Source organism: Sparus aurata, chromosome 11, assembly GCF_900880675.1.
Source record: "Sparus aurata chromosome 11, fSpaAur1.1, whole genome shotgun sequence".
In the NCBI taxonomy this organism is placed as follows: Eukaryota; Metazoa; Chordata; class Actinopteri; order Spariformes; family Sparidae; genus Sparus; species Sparus aurata.
Window position 1 is genome coordinate 31507937 of NC_044197.1, and position 19845 is coordinate 31527781.

At 40.9% G+C, this 19845-nt stretch overlaps 2 protein-coding genes across 3 annotated transcripts in view; one reads left to right on the plus strand and one right to left on the minus strand.

Moving 5' to 3' along the window:
- Positions 1 to 5213: 5213 nt before the first annotated feature.
- Positions 5214 to 19512, minus strand: cyldl (cylindromatosis (turban tumor syndrome), like). 2 transcript variants are annotated; one of them, XM_030433050.1, is made up of 15 exons: positions 19386 to 19512; positions 16506 to 16973; positions 15143 to 15421; positions 14866 to 14944; positions 14602 to 14780; positions 14290 to 14455; positions 13362 to 13503; positions 10606 to 10716; positions 10424 to 10515; positions 10280 to 10343; positions 10059 to 10191; positions 8781 to 8889; positions 8574 to 8692; positions 6999 to 7212; positions 5214 to 6915 (listed from the first exon to the last, which is right to left on the minus strand). In XM_030433050.1, exons 2-15 carry the CDS (start codon positions 16941 to 16943, stop codon positions 6731 to 6733), a joined length of 2310 nt encoding a protein of 769 aa, XP_030288910.1. In that variant the 5' UTR covers positions 16944 to 16973; positions 19386 to 19512; the 3' UTR covers positions 5214 to 6730. The 2 variants fall into 2 exon arrangements, with proteins under 2 accessions (XP_030288910.1, XP_030288909.1); XM_030433049.1 differs by lacking the exon at positions 19386 to 19512 and adding an exon at positions 17271 to 17573.
- zc3h3 (zinc finger CCCH-type containing 3) overlaps positions 18690 to 19845 on the plus strand; it is a 70600-nt gene continuing 69444 nt past the window's right edge. Inside the window, exon 1 of the mRNA XM_030433047.1 lies at positions 18690 to 18805. Within this exon, the coding sequence (XP_030288907.1) occupies positions 18760 to 18805 (46 nt within the window). The 5' untranslated portion in view covers positions 18690 to 18759. The remainder of the gene's footprint in view (positions 18806 to 19845) is intronic.

Genomic DNA, 19845 nt, shown 5'->3' on the forward strand with positions numbered 1-19845 from the left:
ATTTCATCTCCTTCTGAAGATTATTCCTTCCTTCTTCAGGTGGTGAGGAAACGGCCGGTTCGTGCAGCATCCCTGAATCCAAACAATAATGACGAACCTCTGAACAAAAACGAATGTAAAACAAAATCAGTCTGTCTCGTCCAGTGAGGAGGGAACTGAAATTAGCTCAAGCAAAAGTGAAAAACGTTTCTCAAAGTTGTACCCTTATGGTAGCGGTTGCGTGGGACCGAAGTCTCTTCACAATATAAGCTCCCGGGGAATACGAAGGGCAGGAATGCTCCGTGACCTTTTAACGTGGGAGTGACGTCATTGTGATCCTGGCGGCGCTTCCGGGCTCACAGCCAATAGGGCCAGGTGAACGTCTTGGGGGCAGGTCAACCTGGTCACGTTTTTCACACCTGGTCGGCCTTTTTCCCTGTTCTTTGTTTTGTAGTACCTCGTGGCTGAGAAATTTGTAGTTTAGGCTTCTGGCTTCACCTACAGGTCTCTCTCTGTTTGAGACATGTGCATGGAGGCACCAGGCCCAATATTGCCAATTTAACCTATTCCCACATCTCGCAGGCAAGGCAGCTCGTCTGTGATTTTTATCTGAAGAGTTTAATTGTATGCCAATGATGTCATGTTTCTCGTCAAGTTTCATAACCGACTCATTGTAAAAGACACTTCTGCAAAACTGTGGATACTTTTGAGTGTCATAACTAGTGTCGGGAATAACGGCGTTACTTTTTTTCAGTAATGGGTAATCTAACTAATTACTGTTTCCATCATTACAACGCCTTTACCGTTACCGACTATTAAATGTGGCGCGTTACAAACTGAAGCTGCTCATTGAAGCTGTTGTCATCCGACTCGCTGTTGTCATCCGACTCGCTGTTGTCATCCGACTCGGCTCACAGCCACCAGAGCTGCAAAGCTGTTTTTTATTATATTTTTTTTAGCTTGGCGAGGGAGGAGGGAGGGGCGGGACAACCGCATAAGTGATGGTGATTGGCTCTCTAAGGTAGAGTGAGAGTGAGAGTCTGTAAGCCAATCAGAGGCAATGTTCAGTTTACACACAAACTACACACGCACACAGCAGCCTGACACACACAAACTAGCAGAGGTGAGCTGCAGCAATGTCGAGTCCGGAGGGAAAGCTGGCGTTTTCAAGGTGGAAGTACAGACAATACTTTAATCTCTTTTGTCTACGTCCGTTGTAAGCAACTCTAATCAAATGAATCATCTCTTAACGGCACACGCTTCTACAAAACTAGTGGCCAAAAACACCGTTGCCAGAGGCCTGTACTGCAAAGGGGGCTCAACATAGCCAGGCTTTGTGCTCATGATGCAGCTCAACAAAGCCCCAAGTACCCAAACAGAGTTAAACGGTACTGCGACGGTGGTTATCAACTTACTTTGTTAAGTCCGGTTCTCTGCTTTGTGCTCTGCGTGCGTACACATAAAAGGGGGCGTTTGACATCATATTATTCTACTTCCGTGCGAAAATGGATCGATCCCGGGCCACATATTTTACTCAAGATGAGCAGATTCTTATTATGCAAGGCTATAAAGAATTCAAAGAAACCATCACGGCAAAAAGTAACACTGTCGCCGCCAATAGAGCGAGGGAGGGCTGCTGGCAGAAAATTGCTGACGTAAATGCGTAAGTTAACAATAAGATAAAACTATCTTTTTTCATTTTTGAATGATGTCTATATCGTTTTCACATTTTACTGATCTCAGTTATAGAATGCGCGCGTGTGTTTTATTGAAAGCGAGGCTGAGTGTGCGTAGGCTATAAATGTTCAGTGTTTTTTTTTTGTATTACTGTCTCGGGATGAACAAGCAAATGTAGCTACTGTCCCTGTACAATGACAATAAAGAGCTTTCTGACAGTGAAAATAGCTCAAGCCTGTAAGATTTGTGTGTAGTTGCGTACACTGCCCTACAACGGGTGAAACATTGATCAGTTCATCAGTTTATTCATGGCCACATCAAAGAAATAATTCACTTTACTCATTATCTGTGACAAATAAATACTAGGTTGGCCTAATTAATATTTCATATTGCATTTTATTAAGATGCGGAAGCAGTAGTCGGACATGGCAGCAAGTTAGAGCCAAATACAAAAACATCAAAGTGGTATCCAAGCTGCCCCATCATTTTGTCAGTGTGTGTTCTTGCTCCGATTTTCTGCATCACCAACTGAATGTAAGTAGGTTCCCGTGGCAAAAAAACGAAGGGCTACACAAACAGTTTGCCCGACAGTGAGCGCACAGCTTCTTCCAGTGGCATTCCTGACACTCGGCTCAATAAGTGAGCAAATGTACCGTATTCCCTCGGCTGAAAATCTAGATCGCTCATAGAGAATTTCATCAGGAAATGCCAGCGGATCAGCGCGATCTGGAAGAAGCCGCTCACGTCGTAGTGCTGATGAATTATTCTTGCTCCCAGGTCCACCGGGTTCTCAATGAATGGTGACGCCATCTCCGAATGAGTTACACAGTGAAACAGCGGCGCTTTTATAGCCGATTTTAAGCTGAAACTCTGAACATAACCTGGTCGGGACCAGGTTATGAGTTAAGCATAAGTTACCATGGTGATCTAGCCGGGTTAAAAGAGAGCCACCTTTGTAGTACAGGGAAGCCTGGCTTTAGACTCAACATACCTCGCTAACCCACTAAACTGGCTTCGCAGTACACCCCTCAGGTGTGGCTAACGTGAGCTCCGCTAACAAAGAAGGACACAAGCTGTCCAAGAGGCTACAGCTGGATTTATCTGCTCCAGCTTCACAAAAACTTGACACAGACTGAACTGAATGCAATGATAGGCAGGTATGTTGTTGAGAACATGCTCCTATTATCAGCAGCTGACTCAGACTCCTTCAGAGCACTCACTGGCAAAAATATCGGGGAGAACAGGAGCCGGTCCGCCTTGCAGAAAGACATTTTCTAAATACATGGATGTCGAGTACGCTAAAATGAATGCCCAGCTCAAAAGGGGGAATAATTAAAAGTAATACAATAGTTACTTTTCCTGGTAACTAGTTACTTTTATAGTGGAGTAATTCCGTTACTAATTCAGTTACTTTTTGGAAGAAGTAACTAGTAACTATTACTAATTACTTTTTAAAAGTAACGTGCCCAACACTGGTCATAACCCCTGTGGAATGATTCGTGTTATTATCATAATTTGAACTGTTTAATCCAATAACATTTGCAAAGTCTAGAAGAGCTGCACAAGTAAATAATTGTATGCCCATTCAAGTTAGCCGCTAAACCGGAAGCTAGCTGTCTCTTTCAGCAATCTAGCTATTTTCATAGCAGGAAAGTTAAGCTTCTTTGGCTTCAAAACTCAACAGCTTTGATGCAATTAAACGGTAATGTTAGCTAGGAAGTTGTTGAATTCTAAAATCAGCTAATCAGTCATCAAATGTGTTGTTTTGCCTTAAATATGGCAGAAAGTGCATGCAGACTTTCACTATCCATCTTCTTTTCACTTGCTGATCAATTGGGAAGCTGTAAAATGATTTGTCCGATACGTAACGCAATGCCACAACCAATATAACCCCCGGCAAAATGACCATGAGGTCACTCAGAGTTTAAGGGCCGCAGAGCCCCGCTGCCTATCACATTTCCAAGGTAACGGGATGCTTCCAACCCTGAGCATGATGTTGAAAGAAAAGGGATGTTGTGTGAATAAGGTCTATTGTGCCACATTATCCCCATCCCTGCCTCACCTCACTGGTTGCCTGTCACTTTCAGAACTGATTTGAAGATTCCAAACTTTGAAAGCTCTGTATAGTTTGGGGTCCAACTGTATTTCGGACTTACTGGTTCCCTATGAGCCTGTTCACGTTGAGTTTCAAAACACAGTGAAGGGACATTTAGCAGAAAATGGCAGCACTGGTCTGGTCACACTTTTTTGATTTCTGGTGACACAACTGTCTGGAGCCTCATCTGAGAGACTTCTCACCAGAGAAGTGAGAGGGGAATGCAATCACCCCCAATAATTCTGCATTCACCCAAATGCAGCAGTGTGGTTCCTCACTGGCTTCCCACCCACAGCTGTGTTCATTCGGATATACTGTATGAGAGGTAAGGATACTAAAGATTATTGATCCTTAGAAATGGGCAAGAGGAAACAGGATTATGAATTGTAATAATGATGGCTAACGTGTATGTTAATGTATTCAGATTAAGAAACAAATATATTCGTTTTAAAAAAACTTTGTATAAATAGTTTCCAACAAGGGAATTATAAAAGCTGTTTTTCTCACAGTAATGGTTTCATTAAGGTTTCAGTAGCATCCCAAATTAACAAAAGCCACCATTTTATTTGTTTGTGCTCTCAACAGATAATTGCTCCAAGAGAAAACACCTCACGCTCAGTGGCTACCCCACATTCACACACAAACACATTTCACCCTGCTATGAAGCCAACATGATATATTCAGCAGACCTCGCACTCACATTGATCTTTTATTCATGAGCACCATTTATTTAAACCTTTTTAAAATTATTGTTAAATGTCCCATCACCCAACACATGATCTTCTTCCGAGATATATTTGAGACAATCATAACTTTGCATCTCATTATTGTGACTAGCTGGCTAGGACCACAAAAACAGCAAAGTAGAGTGCACCACATTGGGCTTTGCAGAGAGGAAGTAGAATTGTATGTAAATCATCATCATCATCATCATCATTATTAATTTAGGTTAAAAAAAAAATCCAAATCCAAGTTCATTTTTGAAAGTCACGGTGCTGCGATATTTTTATGCAGACTAGAGAGATAGGATTAGGAGATCAAGCTTTTTATGAACAGACTGTAGATGACAAAACCTCAAAATCAAAGTCACAAATACTCATAAAAAAAAAGTTCATGACCCTTGTTGTACTCCAGAGAGAGAGATGCAAAATGAGAACATTTATCTTGCTGCTGAGATTCCAATAAAAACAATCTCTGTTTTGTGATTATTGAGTTGTGGGAAACTAAGACATCCAGTTAATTTATGTCTTTAATACACTCAGGGTGTAAAACACACAGTAATGAATAAAAAGGCCTCAGGATTGCAGCGAAAAGCGTCATGAGCATATTTTACAGTAACTTTGGCCGATGTTGCCTTGAGGAAAAATGCTCAAACTGAACAACAGGGGACCAAAGATTGATCCCTGGAACACCACATATAGGCAACCTTTATAAAGGTGCACATGACTCTCACATGGGCAAATTAAGCAATAAACAAGTGATTTAATAATGTTACATTTAGCACAGAGAGCATGGTAAATCCAACATATGACCCTGGTAATAAGTGGGCACATTTGCTTGCTGAGAAAATCACAAACATATGATCACATTCAAATTAAATTAAAATTGATAAATAAAGTAACAATGATAATTGATATATGAAAACATTGAATATTCTGATTTGTTTTGGGGGTCATTTGGGATTTTTTTATTTGAATTGGCCCCAAAAGTAGCAGAGCTCTTACAGCACTTTCGCCTCCTTCATTAAAAACACATGAAGTTTGTGTTGAACAGAGATATGCCTTTATTCATTGTACTGTATATCCAAACCGGTAGCAATAAACATGAAGCATTCCGTGAATTGAAAAGGCCCCAACTATAGGTTGGACCCATAACCAGAGAGCAGTTTTACCAACTTTTCATTTTTACCTTTCCCACACACATAAAAAAGTGCATTTCATATAAAAAAGCTGAAAATAAATTGAAATATTCAAAATTACAAAGAATCTGCACACATTTTACTGAAATATATAACTCAACTGGTCCAGCCACAATCCTAATCTCTCATGAATCAAAAACTGTTAAGATACAACAGTAAGCTTACTGAGCAAGTATTTACAAAATCACTGTGTAGTGGACTCTAAATTACAGGCCACTCTGAACCATTACTGCCTTGTCTTCTTCACTGGAGTTCAGGTGCAAAACTTGCTACAATCTCAGTGTAAAAATTGTAAATCTAACTTTTGAAGATAATTATCAAACATCAAGAGAAAACTGTTACTACAGTCCAACAAAAGTAGTGCAAAGGTATTGAGCAAGCAATGTCAGTAAATTACATGGTATAATTAATATAAATTATGAAACCCAGGTAATACTTTCCCAGCACCAGGCAGAAAATGATATCTATCTATGTATATATTTTAGGGATAGGTTGGTCATTAGGGCTGATTGCTCAGCTTTTGTCTGATCATCTGTGTTGATGTCCGATTATTGATCCATCTCATTGGTCACATGTCTGAAGTAAAAAGGCTCTTAGCGCTGAATAATCTGAATCTGCAAAGCAACTAATGACATTCATCAAATTTTATAAATGCAGTAGATTACAACAATAAAGTAGAAGAAATAGAAATCTGCAAGTATCTTTATAACCTCAAGTTGTACTTAAGTAGAGTACATGAGTAAATTGTAGTTAGTTACATTCCATCATTGGCTATTCTAAATGTTGACACTACGATTTAAATTTTTCCTGCAAATGTCTATCAGTTCCAGATATTAGTTATTGTAAGTCAGTCTCCTTGAATACAAATAATTGGCCCTGAAAAAGCAATGCTGATCAATCCCTAATATATATGATGTGTGTACTTCAACACATTCATAAAGAATAACAAACCAAACCAGAAAAAGGACATTACTGTACATGAACAGCAAAAGCTAAAACTATTTTTGTCCTTTTGTGCAGTGACAAAGCTATGAGGTTTTCCAGTGCCATGTGGTGTCCTCTCAGCGATACAGACACATGCTGGTGCTCTGATACAGGTACATGTAGGCATCACAGAAGAGACGTTTCGCCACACCTTCCATCTCTCGAGGCACCTGATTGGCCAGCTCTGCGGGAGACATTTCCAGGTACCTGCCAACCTCGGGGCAGGCTTGAACCTCCGGGATGTTGAATCCGTCTCTCTCTCCTGAACACAACGCACAGCTGAGCCAGTGAGCACATACACAAACGGTGCATGAATGAGAAATTACATAAAAACAGACCACTCACCTTCTCTGTCGGCCATGCTGTCAAAAAAGATCCAGTCTTGGCTGCCTGGTCCGTATTTGATGAAGGACACATAGTGGCTGGTCTCGATGCAGAGCACAGCAAACAACTCTAGTTTGTCCCTGGTCAGGGAGTGAGGAGCTCCGCGAGCCACGTAACCTTCGGGAATGTCCAGAGGAGCTCGCTGATGGGAGCGCCGTTGAGGATGAGAGTGCACCTAGAGAAAAACATGCAACTAAGGACTATTTTCAAATGAATATTCAGAGAATATTTGGTAATTTTCTATTTAATATATTACTCAAACATTTAATTTAACTTATTTTTTGTCCCTTGCCAGGGTTTCAGCTCTACACCAAGTGATCTATGAACAGCGAGTTTGGATGTGATGTCATTGTTTCTCAGTCAGTACCTGCCCTTGTGCAATCACTTACTTACACTACAAGCTGCTTTAACATGGACCCTAATATTCCACTATTATTTAGGATAATAGATCAGTATGAAAATGTCTCATCTAACCACCTTATTCGGAGGAGACTGATCCAATCCAGCCTCATCTGAATGATTTTTTTGCCAGATTGAGAGGAGTGGTGAAAAAAAAAAAAATTTTAGCACCCAATTACAATGTAAACACTCACTTTGATCGTTTCTCTCTGGTTGGAATAAATACACTAATTCTGCACATGATTGCCTCAAATGGGGGTAGCATTAGTTGATGTTGCTTCCAGGAGGGACAGAAACATGTCAGTAACAAAACAGAGCTGGTATGTGTCCGATACACCTTTTTTTGTTTGAGATCTGAAAAGATTTAAGGAATGTTAAAGGATGGTCAAAAAATGGCTTGAGACAATGAGTCAATAAAATGGTGTTTTAAAATATAATAATACATAGCCAGAATCTAAGTTTGTCGGTCTTTTAGAGCTATAAAAGTCCACTTGCACGATTGCAGGAAGAGAAGTCTGTGCTGCATAGATTCCTACTTAATTATAAAGGATGGGTAAAATACAAATATTGTTCAGGACACGATGTGGTTCCATCTTGAAAACTGTATTAAAAGGTAGAGTGAATAAATGCATTAATGAATTAATTGAATTTTCTTGATAAAGTCGCAAGAAAAAAAAAACACATGATACTTCTTCTGTTCAGTGTCTGGCAGATTTGATGTTTCTCAACTGTTTGAACCACTACAGCTCACTGTATTAAGGGTACATGTAAACAGTAGTGGAATCTCTAATCATAATTTTAAAATCTGACTGAAGAAATATTGTCCCTGTAACCATAGCTACAGAAAGCTAAAGACTAAAGAGAACCAAAGCTAAATGACGCAAAACTCTTCAAATATTTGTACTTATCTGTCAGGGCATGATATTGTTTGGAGCATCTGTGATTTTCATTCCTGCCTTTACTTTTTAAGACATTTATTTGTTTCCTCCCTGTAACACAGCTGACACAGTGCTGATGAGGTGGGTGGTTTCACAATGAAAAGTGACATCAATCTGTATACTCTATACTCAGAAAGTCTTTTATGAATGCTAAAGGCAGACAAAATGACTCCTGTCCACACAATGACACAAATGGCACCTGAGATGAACACGTTTTGCAGAACACTTTGAATCCCGTCTGGCTGAAAAGAGGATCTTTGAAACAGACTGCGCACTCTTCCCTCGCCAAGTTTCCACACAGCATGCACTGCTGAGGACCTGAAACACAGAACACACGTGTGTTCACTATGTGTTTGTGTTAAATCATGTTAATCCATATGTGTTACACGTGTTTATCTCACAGTACCTTCAGAGAGGAGGTCAGTGATGTCCAGCTCCAGAGAGGGAATGATCTTGTCAAACATCTTGAATTTCTTTCCAAAACGAGGCATCTGGAGGATGAGGCAGGAAGGCACCTGCAGTTATGAGACAGTAAAATGAAAAGTTTAAACAGAATGCACAGAAAAAAAATCAATCCATGAATAGAGACGTTCTGTCTGATAGAGCCATCTACTGGACAATCAGAGCTAAGAGAAAAAGGCCAAGAGAATCAACCTATGAAAGGCAAAGCATCAGATGAACACATTTTTATATTAATATCACAGACCTGTTTTGAGTTGACATAGCCATTAGATCTAAGAATTTTGGTACAGAAACAAAACGTTTGGCTAGGTTATCCAAAGAGAGTCAATTTGAAATGCATAATTAAAGGTTTTGTGCTAAAGATAATGGCAAAAATGTGTTTGTTACATTTAAAAATGTTAAGATATGGTTGTTTAACTTAAATGATATTACAATTAAGTCAATTTTGAAGGGATGTGTATAAAACTGACATGACCCCTGACACGAACATGTAAGAGAATGTTTATCATTGATGTTGTCAAGGGTTGTTTAGTCAGTAATGTTACCTTAAATGCAAAATTGACATTGTTTGAGATGTCCTGGTCATGGCAACTTCACATAAACCATTTTAATCACAAGTTCAGATTTGATCCAGGGAAACATTTATAATGGTCCCATGACAGCCAATGTCAAAACAGACCACATGTGACAGGTTAATGTAATGTTAAAATATGAAGCTAAATATTTCATGTTTAAATAATTCCTGCTAACCCTTCACTGAATTTCAGTTTAACCCCTTAAAGCAAAACTCAAGAATCGGCATTTTGTGCTGTTTGGTGCCGCGTACAGTTTCTGAGTGCAACAGCGCTTTCGTGAATTCCAATCACAGGTGTGTAACGGTTTGTCAGATGTAATAAAGGAGCTAACTGCAAAACAAAACTATGTCACAATAATATAATGTGTTGTAAACTTGTATCTTGAAGCGAACGTGTATGTCAAGCTGTAGTCTCACCCTCTCACTGAAGTTGCACAGTGCAGAAACAAGTGACCATTCACCCTATAACAAGACACTGTACACGCAAAATGATTTAAAGCTGATATTAAAATGTTAAAAAGTTACATAATGTCACATAACAAAATCACAAAAATGTGTTAATTTTTTGTAGTGCTTCATGCTAATGTTAATCAAGACAGCAGATAACAAAAATGTGGTAAATTAGCATCACAGTCAATGTGTTATCACCTCTGCCAGCTTGAGTTCTGAACTGTGGAACGAATGCTCCAGCAGCTGCTGAACTGTCGGTAGCACCAGGCTGTGGTTCTGGTCCAAGAAGATCTGATAGCAGTAACTCTCCTGAACTTTACCTGCTGCTGAGCTGAATGGGAGAGTGAGAGGAATTATTATAACTTTCTTCAAAAGTTTATTGTATTATAAATGTAGTGGGAAATAGTATTTATAGGTACAGTTTGAGTAGAGGATCCAGTGCAAGAATGTGGTGCATGACGACAGTGAGGAACTCCTCTGGATCTGAAAGACAACAGCTATGTTAGTGTCACTGTAGACCAAAACCATAATCAACGGCTCTAAGGCTTCCAGATGAAACTCACCCTTCTCATCTGTAGTAAACGAGTGACTGTAGCCGTGTTCCTGCAGCTGCTGCCGGAGTTTCATGATCTGTTGGCCTTTCACAAAGCCCTCCCTACAAGAAACGTGACATATTGAATATGTATTCATTATTACATTACCACAAAATAATTAACTGTCTTGCAAAATACATAAAACCACATACCTGCGGAGAGGGTTAACAATGTCATGGAGTAGAGTGTTCTGAATTGGGGTGTCTTGAGGTTCTGTTGATTTGAACAGCATGGAGTCCAACACAGAGGAGCAGGAGAACAAGCTGAAAACAGACAGAAACAAGTGTTTAATTTGGCTCCTACACTGCAAGCAGCCAGTTTCTTTCAGTAAGATAAAAAATGCACTCAAATTCAGAGGGTTAAAAGTACATGCGGATTCAGTAAAGTAGGTTGTCAGTATGTTTGTTTCTTGTGTTTAAATGGGGCTGCGGTAAATCCACTAAATACTTGACAACAGTGTGTCCCCGAATGCAACACTGAGTAGAAAACGGTTCTTGCTTACAACTCCAACTGACTTTAGTATCACTTTTAAAAACAGAGAAAGTCTGAGATCAAGGTATCTGGAATGTTATATCCTAACAAATGCTTTTTTGATTTGGTCTACAATACAGTTATTTATTTTGTATAATAAGTGGGATAAAACAGACTAAACCTTCTCTGGCAGCGTTTCCCAGATTCGTTCGTTTTTAAGGACTTAAGAAGGCTCTTAAGAAGGGTTCGGCTAAGAAGGAGCGCTAAGATACGGGTGTTTCCCAGACGCGTTCTTAACTGCCTTTTTAGGAGAACCTTAAGATCAAGCCAAAGAAGCTTCTTAAGAAGCTCTTAGTGGGAGCTGTCCACCGCGGTGGTGCTGAAACTGAATCAATCGATCACCCACCTCTTTATCAGCGCATAAGTCACACACAGCGCCCCGTGGTCCCCCCACACAGGTGCAATTAGGCTACGCATGTATCGTGTGTGGGGGAGTGCGGGTGTGTGTGTGTGTGTGTGCCAACAGGTGTATCCAAGTAGTAATCAAGCCCATTAGCGAATATATACCCCCGTGAATATAGGCACACACATGTGAGAATGGAAGAAACCGGCAGCAAAAGAAACAAGCGGGCACCGTCGTTTACTGCGGAGGAGATGGGCATCTTAGTGGACGAGGTCTGGCAGCACCGTGATGTTTTATTCGGGGGAAAAAGGGGCAAAAGGAACATCACGGTGAAGAACCGTATTTGGCAGGCCATAGCCAAAAAGATGTCCCCCTCCAGGCCATGTGGCCTTCGTGACTGGGGTGCTGTGAGGAAGAAGTGGCAGGAGCTCCAGAGCCAAACATAAAAGAAGAGTGCGAAGGTGAGGAGAGAATCGATGGGCACGGGTGGTGGAGCACCGGGTGGGACGACCCTCACTCCCAACGAGGAGAAAGTCCTCTCCATCATCGGGAAGACGGCCTCTGAAGGCATTAGCGGGGGCATCGATGTTCAGGGGGACGAGGGGCTCTCAGAAAGTGAGGATGAAGAGGAGCCATCCGGGAGCGGAGCAGGGACATGCATGCCCCCAGGAGAGGACGACCCCCACAACCGTGCCCTGTCCCCGTGTGCCAACCAGCAGGGCCCGGTGTCCGCATGCGGGGAGGCTCAACAGGGCGGCCCGCAATAACGACCTGCACCTGCAGCGAGACGCTGGTGCGCCTGGAGAGGGAGAAGCTGGTGGTGCTGCGGGGGATAGAGGGCCAACTCGAATGACAAACTGCCCTGCAGGAAGAGATGGTCCGGATAAAGCAGGAGAGGTTGGAGCTGCACCGGAGACAGCTGGCGCTTGCCGAGGCGCTTGCCGAGGCGCTTGCCGAGGCGCAGTTCAACCGTCCCTTCATCTCGGTTCCAATCATCCTTCCCCAGGATTCAGGTGCGGGGCATTTCTATTTTTTATCTGCATTACGCAATGTATCCCGTTCAATTTCATTAATCAATCTCCCTTCATTGCTCCTACCAAACTCTCCTCTGCCAGCCTTCTGCCCCACAGCTGAGTTGGCCCACAAGAAGCTGTCGTGTGTGCCTCCTGGCCAGCTGGCGACGATGTCAGTGATGAGGCCATTGTGGTCCACCACCACCTGGGTGTTGATGGCCGCGTAGTGCTTTCTGCCGATCAAGCACGGATCCACCAGGGAGGGATTGTGGATTGGAATGAGGGTGCCATCCACCACACCGATCACCCGAGGGATCCCAGCCACTGCGTGGAACCCTTGGTGGACCTGGCGGACCTCGTTCCGTGTGGTGGGCATCTTTATGTGGGTCCGGGCATGGCGCAGGAGAATCGGTGTCACAGCTGCCACACTCCGTGACACCGATGCCTTGCTGAGGCCGGTGCCGTCCCCCACCACCTCCAGGAAGCTCCCCACTGCGTAAAAACGCAGCACAGCCAGGAGCTGCACCTCCGGGCTGAGGGAAAAATTGCAGCGGGTTGCTCGGTCTGACAGCACGTCCAGGGGGGAGAAGTGCTGACGCACGTATGCATTTATGTAAACTGTCTGGCTTTTTGTATGTGTTGTGCTATAAACTCATATATGCAGATGTGTGTGGAAAACTTAAACGTGTAATTCAATAAAAAGTTTTTTTTTTCTTCTCTACTATTAGCCTATGTTTCTTGCACCAGTGGTCCGCAGGATATAAATTTCCCTGACGCAGCTTGATCACTGAGCATTTGGTCGCTAAGAAGGCTGTTAAGAGTGGGTCAGCTCGATCTTACATTTCCTTCTTAGTGAAAGATCTTCTTAAGCTAAGAGCGACTCTGGGAAACACATCCTTCTTTCACAGCGTTCTTAAGAGCGCTCCTAAGAAGATCTTAGCACTTAAGAGCTTCTTAACGAATCTGGGAAACGCGGCCTCTGTCAATGCATTATTAATTGTCACATGTTCATCATCCTGACCTGAAGAGGGCAGCATCCATGTAGCAGGAGTTGCAGTGGCCTTGGATCCCCCTCATTCGCCCAATTAATAATGGTTTAACCTGCTCCGCGCTGATTGGAGGAACAGTCTCCAGCTTCCCTGTGCTGCGCTCTGTCTCCCTCTCTAAAGTAACACATACATACATCATGATGGAAGTAAAATAAAACCTTAACACATTACACAATTAGATGTCCATCTGGGGATGGTCGCTGATGCAGTGTTGCCCCCTGCTGCTCAAACAACTGGACTAGCTGGAAATGCATCATTCTGCTTTGAGAAATATGGTCATTTTGTACAGTTATTAGAGAAACAATAAGACCCTGGATGTTATGGAAACAAGTGACCAAATTAAATGCACATTACTTAAGTAAACCATTGGATCTCTTTGGGTTTGAAGAAATGGTATAATGTAAGTACACAACTCAACAAAATACAGAAGAAAGGTCTTGCTGTTTTTAAACATCGTAGATATTGTATCTTTCAGTGTATATTTGGCCCTCAGTTTGTTTCCAGCTTTTTGTCAACAGTTTTTGTTTGCTGTTTCAACACTTAATTACATAACTCGTGCACAAAACCAGCTCCATTAGGAGATAGTTCTCCTAGTGTGCTGAACCACTGAACTCCACTGGTCTTATAACAAGTGTAAATGTGGAGGTATTTACTATAATATTTTTCACTTTTTTTTTCCTTTACATTATAAAATGAAAGGAAAAAACAACAAAAAGATTTAGCTGATATGTTTTTAGAACGTATCATTTAAAATTTAAATATCTCACTATGTAACTTATAATTATTTGTCTCTCTGCTGCCTCGAGCCAAACTGTGCTCATAAGGCAGCAATGACTGCAAAATTACAATGATTTAACTGAAGACTAAACAGAAAGGAGTGCATTAAGCTCGTTTCCTGACCTGTTTCTTCCACTATTGGCATCCTCTCGCTGTGACTGGCTGATGTGCGTTGAATTCGTGAGTCGGGGCGGCAGGAGCTTAGCTTTACAAACAGAGCTCTCTTATGGGCACATTTGAAAAAACGCTCACCTTTGAAGGTACCATCACTCACTCCTATTTCCTCATCCTTGAGACAGATACACACAGAAGAATAAAACCAGTACAACCAAGATTAAATGTAAGCAAAAGAATAACACTGAAAGCAATGTGAATGTATATGAAATACTTCAATGAATCTTAAACTGTACAGAAAGCTGTCAGTACAAACATTACCAGCTCCAGTCCAGCCATGGTTTCCTGTCGACCAGGGAGAGTGCCAATCCAGCGGATGGTTCCATATGAATTGCCTGCAGCCACAGTCACCTCTACCGCAGAGTCCAAAGCCAGATCCAAGTATAGATCATCAGTGTTTGGTTTCTCCAGGGGAGTATCAACTTCCATGCTCTCTGGCCCTACAGTGAAGAACATATTTGTAACAAATTTTATATAAGTGTGAGAAATAGCTTCACACTACATCATGTAAAGAGTTGCTCAAACCTGCAGGAACCTCCCCTTTAGCAACCGCATGTAGTGGAACTTCAACTTCGCCTCCCCTCTTTCCATTCTCATCCCTGTCCTGAAACAGAACAAGATTTTTACATTCATAACAATAAAACATAGAAAATATATTTTTATTTTGAAAAAATACATTCAAAGGAGCAAAAAAAACCAAACATAACTTTTTTTAAACTCTATTGAGATAATTTCTGTCACTACTGTTTTTCTTTCAGATATTTTTGGACTGGTTAAATTTAAAGAATAAAACATTCCTTACTGTGGAGATCCGAACAACATGTTTTCCATCCTCATCCCGCAGTTCCACCACCATTCCATGCCGACATTTATCATTGATGAAATAAGTGACTCTGTCCCCTGGGGCGAGTTCCTCTGTGTCCAGCTGTTGGGAGGGCTCAGGAATGGAGGGTGACAAGGTGCTGGGAACCACAGGCCGGATTCTGGAGAACGGGGCAAAAATGCCACAATCTTTTGGACAGGAGAAGAAGGTTTTATATCCATGGGTCCCATCAGTATCCCCCTTCCCCTTGTCCTTTCCCTGGGGGGATACAAGCATAGCAGCAGTCCTGAATTAATGTCACTTACTCTCTCAATTCAGTGTGTTTGTAAATGAATCTGTACATTTTAGTGGTAATTATAAATACATTTATACCTAAAGGCTCACTTCACTCAAATTTGACATTTGGTTACTCAAGATGAAAACTTAAAACCAATCCAATTATTAACACAGTATTAAAACAGTGATTTAAGGTGCTTTCAAAACACGTTTGATCCTGTGTCTAAGCCCATCGAGGCAACGTGATTGTGATTGTGGGCTATATAAATAAAACTGATTTGATTTGATTCAGCCCCAGGCTAAGAGAGTTCACGATGGCACTTTCCAAAGTGGGCTAAGCTGACTTTATCTTTGGGCTTGCTGGCCCTGCTCCAGAGTGTGGTTGGCCCCAACTTTGTGGGGTTATCCCCAGTGAATCAACTAAGCCTGGGACTACAAAGGTGCCAGTGTGAAATGGGGCTAAATATAAAAGGAGTAGTGAGACCACATTCTAAAATGTTCAGCATATCTTCAAAACACCTGTGTTCTTAACGCAGGGATAGTAGGCGCAGTATGAATCATAGGTCACCTGATGTAATGACCTAAATCCAACAAAATATGTACTTCTAATGATGTTTGTGGCCGGCTGGGATGTGGTGTTTGCACCCTGAATTATGTTTGTAAAATGCAGTTTTCTTGATGCACTGTAGAAAACTAGTTTTCTCCTTAAGGAAAAGTCCTTTTGAAATATTGAAAATGTCTTCTGTTAATCATATTGAATAACACGGACGTTTCAGTCAGATTCCCAAAGGACAATTTGCTCTTGAATGTTTTAAAAGGTGATTTTTCTGTGATGTAAGCGCCACAAATAATGTCGTTAGAAAAGTAGTTCTAATGAAAACTGACCACAGAGTATATCTTATTAGTTACACTGTTAAGTGCTGAGTGTTTGTGCAAGATGATGCACTGTGCCACCTTCGGCATTATGTTCGCTGGCAAAAGAGTGGGGGGCTCTGAGTACAAGCAAAATGGCGAGACAGTTGTACAGTTGCATATTCTACCAATATTATTTCCGTTTTTGTCCCACCTGCAGTTCAATGCCAAAGAAGGTTCCTGATAAGGGGCAGAATGATGGTGGCTCTGTCAGTCTCCCGATGAAGCGGATGATGCCTCGAAGCCCCTGTTTTTCTTGATCCACGGTCACTGGAGTACCCTTAGTGAGTCCCATTGCTGTTTGAAGGGTATTTTTCTCTTTGAACCACTTAAGCCTATCTGTGTCCTCAGGCAGGGCCTGCAGCAGCTCAGCTTCGTCTGCACTCAGCTGCTCCATGCAACTCAAATCTATCATATAATCTAAATATGAGGAGGAGGAAGAGGCTTTGAAGACAGGCAACTTTTTGGGAGAGTGACTCATATCTGATCTGTACTTGTGTTCCCTGATAAAACATATGCAGCCAGCACTGATGTTTCTTGGGTATTCAGGTTTTGTTGTTATGATGAAGTACAGGTAGTCTGTTGACGTCATTTTGCTGAGGCCAGGAGACGCAGCAGGATACTATAAGAACACACAAACACACACACACACACACACACAAATAACTAGTGCACGAAGTACATAGGAGTTACTACAATAACATAAACACTATTATCACTTTTGTTAACAACACTTAAGCTAGTTCGCTAACTAGCTAGCTACAACACTGAACACACGAGCTGTCGTTAGTGCGACGTTACAACTTCAGACAGAAATCACATCAAACTCGAATGTAACGTCAATGGAACAACTTTAATATTGACTAATTTAGACTGCTTTCCAAACCATATCAAGCATTTCTGACAAAGTTAGCTCTACCTTCTCTTCCTAAGCAACTTTCAAGTTTGCTTTCTGTCGTTCTGGTTTGCGTCCCAAAAGCCACAGCAGCCTAAAGTTTCACTTCCCCTTTCATTTCATTTCAAAGCGGCGTCATCAGCGTCAGCCTCCTCTGACGGAACAGACAGTTGGCAAAACACGTACAAATCTTATTGTCAATAATGAAGGCCCTATTTTTCGAATGAGGTCATGAATGGTATGAAACGCAAATAGATTGTAACGCTGTTGTTTTCAAATTAGTTGACAGCCAGCAAGTCATTCGCGAAGCACATGCAGAATGGGCCCTCAGTGCAGTCTTACAGGAGACTAATGAAAAGATTTAATCACGTGGTACTCTGTTTGAAGTAATAATCTGGAAGATTTTCACGTAAATAAATATGTGTTAATTCACTATCCATCACCTAATGAGGTAACAATGATGACTGCGTCTATGGCCCTATGATGAAATCCTACCAGCTTCATAATATTCTATACAATTTACAGCCTTTTTATAGCCAAAAATACTTAAGCCTTTTCAATTGCCCCTTGGTGTTTATCTATGCATGCATGCATGCAAATAGCTTTAATTTCCTGTGCTGGGCTTCTGATATATATTTTTTTCTGTGATTTCTGCATGACCTCAACATGTGCAGATGTGAATTAATGTCTTTGTGGTTCAAATTAAACAAGACAATTTATCTAACAACTTATCTTCCTCAGAAGAGTTGCCCCGATTGATCTGGATAGTCAACAGAATGAAATAAGATGAAATGAATTGATACTACTTCCTGAAAAAGAGGCAGTCCCTATGAAAACTGCTGAAGGTCTGCATTCAGAAAGACACTTGTTAAAGACTACTTTAACAACGTAAAGACTACTTTAACAAGTACTACTTCACATTCGTTCAGGCTGTCTGAAGCATAACTTACTCTGTGTACAATTGAAGAGATTTGAGTTAATAATGAAATAATTTACCAAAGCCCAGCAACTGAGTGTTTTGAACTTGTACAGTATATTTAGACAGCTAGTGCATAGCAAGGTGAATTTTGTGAAGGCAACACTTATAGTTATTATAATGATTGGCAACATTCTGCAAATAAGCTGAATAACAACAACAACAACAACATAAAGATTAGATGTTTTAGAATATGTAAATTGTGGTTACATTAAATCTGTATTTGTACAAAAGCTTTGCATGTGATGTTAATTGGTATGGTTTATTCCATAACATTCCATGTATTGTTGTGACTTGTATCGAACACTCTGGGTCTTCATAACAGACTGCCTATTTATCCTGTTAAAAAAATCAAAGATACGTACGTGCAACACACATTTTACTGTCATGAGATTCCAGCCTGTAAGACTAGGAAGAGGGCCAGATCGCCCATGGCCACCCATAGACCTCGTTCTGTGATTGGGCAATATACAACACATCATCCGCAAGCGCCTATTATCGTCGCTGTTTTTGTGCCGTCACGGTTCAGTCGTAAACATGGAGGAGAGAGAAGCGCTGAAGAGGCAAATTGAACTTCTACAAAGTAAATCTCATTTGTTTTATGTTGACAGATGCCAGGCGGGTTAGAAAACTGTTTTCAATTGTTGTCGTTGTGGATATCGGGTTCCGCGTTTTTAACGATTTAGAAAAACGAACGTTAACCGTTAGCTTTGCCCCAAACTCAGATTATCCACAAATCCAGATGTTGTTGCTCTTTTAAACGTTACACGACATACTTTATTGTATGTGGAAATACGTAATGTTAGTTAATGTTATACACTTCATATACAATTTGAACTAGAAGTAAATAACTAGTTATATTGCTAGTAATGCTGTCAACAGGTTAATAGTTAAGTTAATCCCTCTTTTAACTCCAGAGTTCGCTGTCATAACAACGCAGCAGATAGCGTGTACTAGCTAGCTAACCGGCCCAACAGTAAGGTATGAACCAAATGGTCGGTACACCGAACAAATTGCTTATATGGCACTATTTAATGATATGCCAATGTGTCGAAGACACAATACTGTTGAGTAACAAATAAAAGGGAAAACCAGGTAACGGTGTTTGTCCACCTAGATCCGCCAGAACAGCTTCAATCCTTTTTAGTTTTTACGTTAGTTACCTTACAAACGACATTCTTCCGGAAGATACGGCTCTATATGATGATGATGATGATGATGATGATTGTGATGGTGTCGATGGTGTCGATGCACTCTCACAGCTCTTTCATACAGTAAAGTGTCGAGGGACTACTTACAGATAGTAGTCAGTTGGGCCAGTTACTTTCACTCACCCAAACTACACTTTTTAAAATTGCTTTAAATATATAACTTGTCTCTTTTCTTGTTTAATGTGTTGTTTTTATATTTCTGTTTTAACCTGTAATTATTATTATTATTATTATTATTATTATTATTGTTATTGTTATTATTATTATTAAAATGCAGTATATTAGCCTACATATTAATAGTTACCATCATTTTAAAGTAATATGTTATCTTAGAATATCACTTTCTGCATAGGGTAATAACAAAATGGCCAAATAACCTATATAGAACAATTAAATAGCACAAATCAAAAAA